General features: G+C 43.3%; 1 protein-coding gene across 1 annotated transcript; it reads right to left on the bottom strand.

Moving 5' to 3' along the window:
- Positions 1–174: 174 nt before the first annotated feature.
- Positions 175–11,194, bottom strand: LOC142893530 (FHF complex subunit HOOK-interacting protein 1A-like). Its single transcript, XM_076034182.1, has 16 exons — positions 10,955–11,194; positions 9,441–9,639; positions 9,134–9,355; positions 8,807–8,969; positions 8,470–8,581; positions 7,108–7,209; positions 6,753–6,809; positions 6,577–6,663; positions 5,774–5,941; positions 5,608–5,687; positions 5,349–5,527; positions 5,162–5,273; positions 3,284–4,593; positions 2,657–2,835; positions 2,454–2,574; positions 175–1,675 (listed from the first exon to the last, which is right to left on the bottom strand). Exons 1-16 carry the CDS (start codon positions 11,057–11,059, stop codon positions 1,443–1,445), a joined length of 3,429 nt encoding a protein of 1,142 aa, XP_075890297.1. The 5' UTR covers positions 11,060–11,194; the 3' UTR covers positions 175–1,442.
- Between the last annotated feature and the right edge of the window lie 1,127 nt (positions 11,195–12,321).

The raw sequence follows: 12,321 nt of genomic DNA, 5'->3' as shown, positions 1-12,321 counted from the left end.
ATAATGGTGGATTCTTAATTCAAGCGCACGTTAGACTTTAAGGCGCAGTTTGTGAAATTGAGAAACTTTGGGAACAACAGTGTCATCTAGTGGTCAGGTTTTAGACTATGATTCGCTCCTGCTCCCAATTTGAATATTGGCTTGAATACAAAAAAGAAAACAAACAAGCAAAGATCACATTGTCAAAAACATTGCTTTTATTTTCAAGTGATTTTGGCGTTAAATTATTCAAAACAAAGAGAAAAAGGACAGAATACAAAAGAAAGGTTGATCATGTTATCGACATGAACGTGTAGACCAGCTTAGAGTCTGGTCTACTTCAACAGATTGAGGGACAAAAAGAGGTTGGTAATGCAGAGAGTTGCTGGAAGACACTTTGAAAACCATAATTTCTGTTGCATTTGTCACACTGAGCTTTGTTTAATAATCACATTGGAATCGAATAGTTCATTCACAGCACAACACACTTGCACAAAAAAATATACAATTCACATTTAATGACCACAAATGTAAAATAAACAAATTGTTAAAAAAAAAAGACAATATATTTGTGCATTTTTACATCTTGGTTTCTAGCAAAAACGTTTCTGCATTTTAAGGCCATAGCATTAATTAGCCAGCGTGCTCATAAATACATCAGAAGGAATTTTTAAGACAGGAAGTCACAAATGTAATTTTTTTATATATATATTTCTTTGATGTGCAGTTTTACCTATTTTTAATTGAATAATTTATGTATAAATTATAACTGTCATTTAATTTTTAATTTTCACAGTATGTTTTTTATTTGTTGAATAATTTCTCCAGATATAACATTCCCAATAATGCCCATTTAGTTTCACACCATCATATATTGTTAATTGGGTATCCATTTATATATCTGTTATTTCTGTTAATAAATAATATTCTGAAGTCACTTGAATCCTGAAAAGCTGAGGCAACGTTAGCTTCAGTTTCATTAGATTGTGAAGAAAGTTTAGACCCTGAGAGAGATACTGATTTTAAAATTGTTGACACAAGCTCAAGCTAAAAAAAAAAAAAAAAAAAGAAATCAGGTTGTTACTTTAAGTTGTGAGAAGTTGCCAGTAGTGCAAATGTTCTCTCAGAGATTATTCACATAATGCGACAAAAAATTTACAAAATCATTTTTCAGATCACTGTCATTCAGATATAAATATAATCCATTTTCAGATGAGAAAATGTAAAAAATAGTCAAGTTCTTCCAGGAAAAACACATTTCTTCAAAGCTATACATATTTACAACATCCTTTACACTATTTGCATGAAATACTCGCATACATACATGAAATATGTGACATACATATATATGTAATATACATGCATTCCATAAAAGGATACTGCAGGGTTTTTGCATTTTGCTTTTTTCTGTGATTTACTGGAGGCCAACGAGCAGCTCCAGGCAGCGGCGTGATCAGTGGAGGCTACTCCTCAGCACAGCGGTCCAGTGCGACGCTGTGCTCCTGGGCGATGGCTGCCAGCTCTTTCAGGAACTCAGCATACAGGATGATGGCAAACACTCGGCTTTTGGCTTGAGGGGCAATGGGTGGGCAGGGCGGCAGGACACCCAGAGGAGGCAAAGGCAGAGCGTTCCTCAGGGAGCCGTTGGGCAGGGACGGGTCCAGGATGAGGTCCCCTCCCTGCGACTGGAGGCATTCTGAGACACCAGGGAAATGTTGTGCTGCCATGAGAACTGTGATCATGCAGCTGTCTGCATGTTATTAACATGTTATAAGTTCCTGCAAGACGGTTAAACTGGACCTACTAAAGCTGCAAGTGCTTCAATGTATACTATTCCTCACCCTAGTCATATTTAGGCTAGCAATTAAGACTTGCATGTCATTTGATCCTGTGTTAAAGAAGTCACCACTGCCTTCTTGGTTATCTTTTGGCAGTTGGCAGAAAAAAAAATCCGGTGATGCAGTATAACACATAATAGTAACATTTAAGGGCCAGTGTGTAAATGTTTTTAAGAAACTAACAGTGTGTCATATTAAAGGCGGGTTTCCTTAAAAAATGGTAAGTAACCAGGAGCAAGACCCTTGCTATGTACTGTATACTCTTATATATATGAGAACCATTCCGGTAAGAAAATCAAATTACTTTTATTGTACTGCAAGTATACACTTTCATTAATGTATTTATGGGCAGCTTGTTAAGCTTTTACCAATGTAAAAATTATAAATCTAACCAAATTTTACACACTGGACCTTTAACAGTATAAACACTACAGGGCTGGATTTAGACAGAGAAAGCAAGGTGAGCTGACAATTAGCAGCTGCTGTAAACATATTGAGTAAACCTTGAGAGTGAAAACATGCAAGAAAAGTTGTATGGGCTTGGCATAACTAAACTAATGCAGACTTTCCCTCCAGAGGCAGTTGCAGTTTCTGCCACCTAAAAGTAGAAGTGTGTTGCCGTGTGTGTTGATGTACCTCTAAATTTGCTGTCTTGGTCTTTGACCAGCAAGAATCTCCAGGCCTGAGTGACCAGCGCTGGATAATCTGGTCTGGCTGCGACGTAGCGTTCTATCTGGCCGTGCACAGACACCAGCACCTTGGAACACACGCAACCAAAAGAGAATTAAATGCACGAGGAATGAATGCCGTGTGCGCGTACGCCTTTGCGTGTCTGTTACCTGATGGAGTGTGCGCACGTTGGGCTGGTCACGTGTGTCCATGCTGAGCAGAAAGGACCTGAGCAGAGGCTGCGGGTACGAAGCCAGCTGGGCCAGGATGCCCGTCACCAGCAGGTTGACGGCGATGGAGTTTTCCAGAAGGTTTTCCAGCCGCGACAGCAGGACGCTGATGAACGGGCCTGTGGCATCATGGGAGGCTGCAGGTCAGCGTCATTGACAAGAGAGAGAGCGTCAATCACACATGCACACATTACCTGGGTAGTCTAGGTCGGTGGCTCTCAACTGGTGGGGTCTCAGCACCCACTTTGTTTTCGCAGCCCAAATTTATTCTACAAAAAATAAAACCGCGAGCCCACTTTCTATAATTTCTAGTCAATAAACTATTGAAGTTATTGAATTGAATTGTGTGTTTTGCTAAATTAATTCCCAACATTTTCTCTATAAATCTATATATATTTTTTAAAATACTTTTTTTTTTCTTGCCCATGAAGCCGCGTCCCAATCAAAACAGCTCCTAGACCCAAAATTGGGTGCCGATCCTCCATTTGAGAAACGCTGTTCTGGGTAGATTCTTCAAAAAAAATCTATCTATCTTATTTTTAAATAAATATTTCCATGCCAACTTGCCTGTAAATAGAGCTCCATGCCTTGTGTTGCTTATCTTGCTGCTAACTGTCTTCTGCACTTCCTCTTCTTCCTCTCCTTCATCTTCCTCCCCCTCTTCCTCCTCCCAAATATCCTCTTCCTCTCTTCCTTCCTCTTGGATGTTCCTGATGGCGCTTAGCAAAAACTCCTCCGTCGGCCCTTCCTCCGCTTCTATCTTTTTCCTCAGAACCCGCACGCGCCTCCTGAACGTGCCGATGTCGTCGGTGACGTCGTCGTAGTCCGGCTCCACGCCCAGGGAGCGCATGAGCTCCACGTAGCAGGACAGGAAGTCGTCGTCAGCGGGAGCTTTGCCCTGCGACGGACTCGGTGGTGAACGGTCTCGTGGTCCAGAGTCCGAGTGTCCGTTCACTAACGCCTCTGCGTGCTCGCCGTGCAGCTGCCGGTTGTGCGCGAGGCCGTGGCTCACGTCCGCGAGGTCACGACCTTTGCTGCTTCCATCTCCATCAGCAGCTTCTTCGTATCCCTCCAGGATGTGACTCTCGGAGCCGAACCCGTTGGTGACACACGGCTGCCCCCCTGTCTCTCCTCGTGCTTCCTGCTCCCTGAACTCGTCTTCCCACTCCTCCTTGATTCTCCACACCTCCTTCCCACAGCCGTCACTCCGTCTCCTCCCCTGCTCTTCGCTGCATCTCCTCCCCTCGTGCACGCCGTCCTCGCTCCTCCTTCTCGTGGACATGATGCTGCTGACCGCCTCCATGACCATCTTCCCTGGTCGGTGGCTGTGGCCGGAGACGCCCGCCCGCGCCTGCCGGGTCGCCGCTATGATTCGTTCCAATATGGCGCTCTTTGTGTCCTTCTGGGCGACCAGGTCGTAAACCAGAACGTCGTCCTGAAACTCTGCTTCCTCCACGTAGGAGCCGTGGACCAGCCTGGTGGCCGTGCGTCGCATCTCCTGGATGTGTCGGGGGGGGAGGGGCGCGGGCGACGGGGTGCATCTGTCCACCTCCATGGACTCGCAGGCGTTTGCCGCTGCCTTGCTCAGCAGGCTTGACAGTGACGGTTCGTCATCTGCAAATATGTCGTCCCACTCCAGCTCCAAGGCCGAGCTGGCTCTCCCCGTCTGGGTGCTGGTGGAGACGGTGTCTGAGGAGGACGGGGTAGGAGAGAGGACGAGCGGGGGAGGAGTGACGGTCAAGGAGTTGACCGAGTCACTCTTGAGTTGTTCCACCATCTCGTCTCCCTCTTCTGTGTCATGGCCTGGTGTGTCACAACGGTACTGCAGAGGTGAAGGGTTGATCCCATCGTACGAAGCCGACCACAGCAGACATGCTCTGCAGATCAAGAAATGTGTCAGAGTAGAAATTTAATTTGAAAACTGGAAGAAGAAGTATTTTTTATGTAAGTAACCATGAATGTTTTGACATTAAAAACTTAAAACGTAAATTTTACATCCATTGTATTATATTATATATTATATATTATTAATATTACCAACAATGGTAATAATACAAATGATTAAAAAAAAAAATTATGACATTTATAACTATAATTTGCTTTTAGTTTTGTGAGATTTGAATCTGAGTATTATTGAATAATTTTTTTTTCAAAATGAAACCAAAACAAAAAAAAAACTTGTTAGAATTTATTTTCGGGTCAAAAATAAAAACTCTTTGTTTCTTATAAATGCAACACCTGGCTCTTCCTGACAGAGGTCAGTCAATACTTGGTAACAATAAACTGTTCTGAATTGGGAAGTCTTTCCAACACTGAAGGTCTTGTAAAGTTCTTATTTTTACATCAACTGCATATGTTGAGATGAGACATGACGTGGCCACTACCTCTGAGTGTGACAATAAACGTCTTTCTTCTTTCTTTCATCATTCAGATATGCAGACTGACCTTTGAGAAGTGGAGATTGCCTGCCTGGCGTCGCAGAGGTAGTGGAGATAGTTCACGTCCATCAGAAAGTCCAAACCTCGGCAGTAACCAACGCTGTCTGAAACTGACAGGTCTAACACAGACGTATACACAAATGAAGTACATGTAAGTAGATCTTTATAAATGCTTGCATGTCCCTTTTACTGACCTGCCCCTTTAGGCCAGTGGATGTGATCTGAGTTTAGGTGTGAATTAGTGTGGTTGGGTGTGCCAGGGCACCAGGAGGGCATGAGGAGCAGGAAAGACGCAGCGCTGGAGGAGCAGCAGTCTCTCTGCCTCAGGCGGCAGCGCTGCATCCTGCTCAGGTGACTACAAGGAATTAGATACCTGCAGAAACAGAGATGCTGCTCCATCTTGTTGCAATGATGAAACATTAATCAATCAACCAATACTGTATATAAACTCACCTGAACACTAGCTGCAGCATAACATCTTCACAGAAGAGACCAATCAAAGTCCTGAACAGGGCCAGGGACACCGTGCCCAGCTGACAGACAGACGGGTAAAAGTCAGCTTTACAGTTTCCTGCCTTGGACGTCGTCACAAAGGTGGCTGAAGAGCTCAGAGAGTTACCTGGAAAGGTGTGTTGACCCGGCTGACCAGCGTGTCGAGGATGTGCACGTTGTCATGTGTGTGCAGCAGGATGAAGGACAGGAAGGTCTGGAGGAGGGCTGGCTCAGAGATAGAGCGCAGGAAGAGCTCCAGGTAGGCCGTGGTGGTCATCACCTCCTCCACTGTCAGCTAACACACACACACACACACACACACACACACACACACACACACACACACACACACAATGGTACACATTGATCAATTTTACCTGGAGAACTGGGAAACATAATGTAATCGTTCTGTCGGGTCAAAGTACTCATGCATTTCTAGTAATAATAAACAGAGGAATGTTTCCTGGGGGAAAAAAATAATGCATGGTTAACGGTGTCTATTCATGTCTGTCACTGTCTGTGTTCATCATTATCTATCCATCAAATTCTAAGACAAGTTACTTTAATGGAAAGATAATTTTACAAAATAAACTCAATTCTGATTCTTGTTTTAATTTTTATTATTAGGAATACCTCCATTTATTAAAACATTCATTCAGTCCATGTTAGTAATGGACCGTTCCTCTAAGTTGATGGTGAGATGGAGGAAGTAGCAGGAATTTGTTTATGATAAACAGGTCCTTGAATTGTTGCCATATCATGCCTGATTATATCTTAAAGGTGATGAATATAAAAGTGTAAACAAATTGAAGTTATAAAGGTTTGACATATTAGTAACTTTATTAACCTATTGTTAACCACTGTTTTAGTGGTGCTTCTGACTAGGAAAGGCCATTTAAAGGAAAGTTGCATGTAATCAAATGTTGGTACCTTGTGCAGAGCTGGAGCCAGTACAGGCACCAGGAAGCCATTGTAGATGTATCCCAGTAACTGAGAGCGGATGGAAGGATGAGCCACCTGGGAAAAGTTCAATCAGATGGAGGTAAAGGCTGTGGGTTGCTTTGATGCTTGTGTTTTAAGGAACGTGTTTGTTGTGTTGTTGCTACCTTGGTAACAGTGCTACAGAAGTCCAGTGAGTGCAGGAAGTGGACAAGTGCTGGAACCTGTTGATCCCAAACAGAGAGAGACAGAGAGTGAGGTTGGTTCTGTTTTTATTAGTTAAATTACACAGAAAGTACTTCAATACTTCACCAAGTCATCAATAAATTCCAATACAGTTAGTTTTGCTTTTAAATGTTATGGAATTTTAATGTCCCCTAATACCATTATGTCAATCTGTAAAACTAATGATAAGACAATCAGCAAAAGAGAAACTTATTGTTCAACAGTCAGATACATTGTTACATTCCAAACCACTTTTTAAATCCAAAACTCTGTTAGTGATTTTTCATTCAGTGTTACCTGCTGCCAGTCAGCCTGGTCCAGACAGTGCCAGTCTTCACTGTAAACCTGCAGTCGGGCTGGAAGAGATGAGTAGAGACCAGACAGACCTGTGGCCAACACCTATAAATGCACACACAAACACTCTAATAAGGACCTGAGCATCAGGGGCAAGTCTGATCAGCTGTTGGTCAATTTCCAAATATGCAGAACTGCCCCTTTAAAGAGAGAGGGCAGTGACTGACCAGCATGGCAGGGGGGTAAGAAAAGAATGATAAACAGAGAAAAGGGGTAGAGGAAGACTGGAGAATAATGTAAACATCATCGAGGGAAGCAGACTTGTTGACAGTCAGGCATCTGTCCAATCACGTGCAGACATGCTAATCCCTCTCAGTGTACGTGCCAATCTCACGCTGGTTTGCTAATCTGTCCTCTGCACAAAGATTGAGGTCAGAGTGTGGTTACATGGGCTTAAATCTCTCTCTTTCTCTCTCTGCCCCCCCCCTCTTTCTCTCTCTCACATACACACACTTACATGCATGCCCACATGAATAGGTGGAATGTGCACAAATCTCTTTCCTTCCTTGTCCACAAGCCTTGCCACTGTGACAAACAATAACAGCTAAAACTAATGTGATCAAAATCACAGCTGATACAGTCAGTGTGGTGAGCAAGTAAAAAATATATGTATATATATATATATATATATATATATACATACATATATATATATATATATGTGTGTGTGTGTATATATGTTTTTTCTTCTAATCTCTATTCATCTCTCTCTCTCTCTCTCTCTCTCTCTCTCTCCTTCTCTCTGACAGAATCACACAACTCTCCCTAAGGAGTGTGAGCTCATTGGTTTATTACATAACATAACACATAGTGATAATGAGATTACAAAGCATAAGGGAGATGAATGGTGCGCTGCAGCAGAGCAGCAACACAGTCTGACGATTTAACTGGCCTTGTCACTCACTGGGAGAGATGGTTGAAGCATTGAAACATCTGACACTTAACTACGTAATAGATAGATAGATAGATAGATAGATAGATAGATAGATAGATAGATAGATAAATGTTACTTTAATTATTCATAGCTGGTTGATAGGATTAATAAACATGTTCAGGAGAGGTGAGTCACCGTCAAAGTTTGAACGTGCAAAATACAAATATTTTTAGCATTTCCAGCACTAGCAGACAACCTGGCAGATGACATTTGACCATGAAAACATGAGCCAATAGACAGTAAGAAGCCATCATGGAATGATCCATCAAGGTTTAGCGATGATGCATTCCAACGCCCTGCCCAAGGACCTCAGCATTCTAGGCTCCAGCATCCATTTTAGTGTGAGCTCGAGTGTGTGTACTCAGACTTACGGGGCAGAAGTAAGTGTTTTCTGCGATGTGCTGGGCAACACGAAGGTCAGAGGCCGACAGCGACATGATGAGCAGCAGAGCATCTCTGGCCTGCTGACCGACTGAACCCTGTCTGAGGGAAAAGAGAGATTTAGTTCAAAACCATTACTTTCGGTTGAGACCTTAGCTTCAATGGAACACCGTCAATGTAAAATAAAGTCTGTACATTACTTCTGATAGCATTTTATAGTCACACTTTTATTAAAATTTAAAAAAGTTGCATTTGTCCGCTACTGCAAGTGTGTCGGTGAGTCTTCGAATGTAAATCTGCCATGTGTGGCTGTTTGTGCACACCTACCTGTGTGTATATGGTATAAGCAGGGAAAAGAGGAGGAAGTTGGCAGCCCCCTGGTCCTCACTGGTGTGGAAGAACAGCTCCAGCACCGAGGGATCTTTGACCAGAGCCACACACAGCTGATTCAAGAGAAAAACCAGCTCGGACTCCACCACACCACCACAGTCTGTAAGGATCCAAATGTATTTCCATTTTAATAAGTATATATACTTCATACTGATGCAGCAGTTGAGATTTTTATTGAATAATTTAACATTTGTTGGACTTTGCTTTGCCTTTTTCTTGACAGATTGATGACCAAGCACTTTTAAATATCGTCACAGAGCTCACCAGTTCCCGTCCCGGCGCAGGAGGCCAGAAGTGTCATGAGTGGCCGCAGAACTGGTTTGTGGTGCAGAAGAGGCTGCCTGGCCTGAGACAGCAGCATCTGGTACATCCTGAGCTGCTCTAGCTTCATGTCCTCTGTGAACTGTCTCCTGAGGCTCCACAGAAACAGGCGCTCCATCACACCCTCCAACACCACAAACTCCAGGATGGGACCCATGGCTCCTCCTAACAGTTCAAAACAAGGATCAAACCCTCCGTATCTCCCTAAAACTGCATCACAAATTGATTCCATCTTCTCTTCTTTGATCACCTTGGCCCGCCTCCTCCTCCATCAGCAGGAAGAGCATGTGCTCCACATAGTTCTGGACAGCGCTGGCCTCGTCCGCAGGGATGGGGCCAAGGCGCAACCCCGCAGAGCAGCTGCCACCGCCGCTGACATGACCAGTGAGGAAGTTGAGGGCACTGATGCCGCTGCGACCTGGCTCGTGCTTCTCCAAGATCTTCGCCACCTGCACGGAGACAACCCGTTGTCGCAGCAACTATTTTGTCAAGCTGAAGCTGTGGTAGAAATGTCAAGGTCACAGTCGAAATACAATGTTCAAAAGTTTGGTGAAATCAAACTTAGTGAATTAATAGTTGTGTGCATTTGCATGTGAATAAAATGTCACCATGGTTTTCAAACATGCTAATGTGATCACCTACAGCATTCTGTCCAAATGCTGTTCTTTGAAAGCAGGATTTTAATAATGCTCTTAACTTAGCATTATTAAAAGTTGCCTAAGAGCTTTGAGGTACTGCTTGGTCTTTGTTGATTCATCATTTTAAATGACAACAGTGATGCACTGTCTGCACAAGAGCTGCAGATCTTTGAGTAAAGTAAAATATGCAATATTTTGTTGAACTTCTAGTAAAACTCAAATATGAAACTATTCAAAACAAAGCATAACAAAATAAGGTTTTATGCTGAATAGAAAATCTCAAATCTCTCAAATTGTTAGATAAGACATTAACATTTAAAAGACTAAATTCAGAGACCATATTCGTCTCTCTTGTTTTTTAAAAAATATATATTTAAAGGGGAGTGTGTTGAGATGCTGAAATTTGTATCAACCAATCACATTCATCCAGCTGTATAATTTTTTTTACTGTTTGCTCATCCCTCATAATCTCCTCAGGAAATCAGGCTTTTAGCCAAAAAATGGATTTCCCTGCATTAAGCACCTGTCCCTAATACCAGCAGCACAGACCCACATTTCAGCTTTCAGCATGTCCATTTATTAAAACCAAATAAATAAATAAATAAATAAATAAAAGAACATTTTTGGATGAGACTTAACCATTAATTCAATCATATTTTATGTAGTAAAAATAAAAAAAAGCAGTGTAGTTAAATGTGACTGTCATCGTTTTTAACATAACAAAGTGAGACAGGAATTTAATATGCTTGGATTAGTGCTAACCTTTGACATTAACTGCCTAAGACTAAGTTCACAAACACACACACACACACACACACACACACACACACACACACCATGCGTTGTGCACACAATGTCAGAGAGTGTGCTTGGTCTTTTTGGCAGGCAGAGAGAGGGAGGTTTGTTCTAAATGGATCCTGTGTTTAAGAGCCAAAGTCTGGGTCAGTAAAACACACGCACATGCACACGCGCACACTTGCTGTCTGCCAGCCATTATAAGGAAAATAGGACAGAGTGGAGAGATGGAGGGAGACGCAGGAGAGAAAACCTGTTGGGATTGGCATGTCGAGAGGTGGGTAAAGTAATAAGTTGGACATGACGGAAGTCAGTAGATGAACCTGCTTACCTGAGCCCAGTGGTTCTTGAACACAATCATGCAGGTCTCTGGGTCCACCCCATTCAGCGTGAGAGATTTCCTCCGGGTTCCCCCGACAACCACCGAGGCCATCATTTTGACTGGTGTCCAGGTGGCTATCGCATGTTCCAGCTCAGCGTGCGGACGGGTGGGTGGATGTTGGACATCATTGGCAGCCTGAATCAGCCATGAATCTGACCCCCCCCTCTCCCGGCCTTCATGACCAGCCTGTCGGAGGAGGACCGAGAAGACACTCTGTGAAACGTGCAGTGCTCGGGGTCTGTGTCAGCTGTTTCTGTAAATACGGTCAACCCATGCTTAGTATGTAATACATGGAGGAGGAGGAGTTGTATTGCATTCATGGAACCCTGAGGATATTTGTTTTTGTTTGTTAAAAATAAAACTTTATCCTAATGGCCTTTCTGCGTGGGCTTTGCATGTTCTCCCTGTGTCTGCATGGATCCTCTTCCAGTACTCTGGTTTCCTCCCACAGTCCAAAAACATGCATGTGAGGCAAATTGGGAACTCTAAATGTTACCTTTTGTGTTTGTGTGGGTGTGTGTGTGTATGTTTGTCTTTCTACTGTATGTGGCCCTGCGATGAACTGGACCCCCGCGACCCTGAGCGCAGGACGAAATGAGTACAAAAGATGGATGGATGGATGGATGGACCCTCTGAATGACTTGCACAAGAAAGAAAATAAAGTAGGTAAAGTAAAGTAAAATAAATAACTGTTGTCTTTTGATTATTGGGCTGGACTATTGGCCCACTGTCTTTCTAATTTTGGCAAGACTAAGTGTTTCAGTCCATCTTTATGTCTTTTCATTTCCTTTTCCCACAACAACCACGACAAGGAACAGGAAGTAGCAGTCAAACAGGAAACAGGAACATGTCTAAGTCCCACCCAGGGTGTTCCAGGACATTCCATAAATTCCAAACCCGACTCTCCAAGAATTCCTTAATGGTGAAACTACCTCTGTGCTGATGTTGAGACATGGATAAACTGGCCCGCTGCCTGTTGTCCTGAGAGAGAAGAGATGAAGAGATGTTAGCCAAAGGTTCTACTTCTCTCTCTGTCTGTTTTTCCCAGCAAGAGGGAGAGAAAAAGAGAGAAGTAGAGAGAGAGAGAGAGTTTATAAATCCATCCTTCACCATCTGGGTCTCTAATCTCAGTGCGCTTAAGACAAATAGCTGCATTTTGGTCCACTGTCCTGTTTTGCCAATGTAGTTGTTATTATGTGTGTGTGTGTGTGTGTGTGTGTGTGTGTGTGTGTGTGTGTGTGTGTGTGTGTGTGTGTGCGTGCGTGCGTGTGTGCGTGCGTGCGTGCATGCGTGCGTGCGTGCGTGTGCGTGCCACA

The sequence above is a fragment of the Nelusetta ayraudi genome, unplaced genomic scaffold (assembly GCF_046127955.1).
Source record: "Nelusetta ayraudi isolate G7.1 ecotype Tasmania unplaced genomic scaffold, CSIRO-AGI_Nayr_v1 ptg000042l, whole genome shotgun sequence".
NCBI classification, from domain to species: Eukaryota; Metazoa; Chordata; class Actinopteri; order Tetraodontiformes; family Monacanthidae; genus Nelusetta; species Nelusetta ayraudi.
This window is presented reverse-complemented; position numbering and strand designations above follow the sequence as displayed.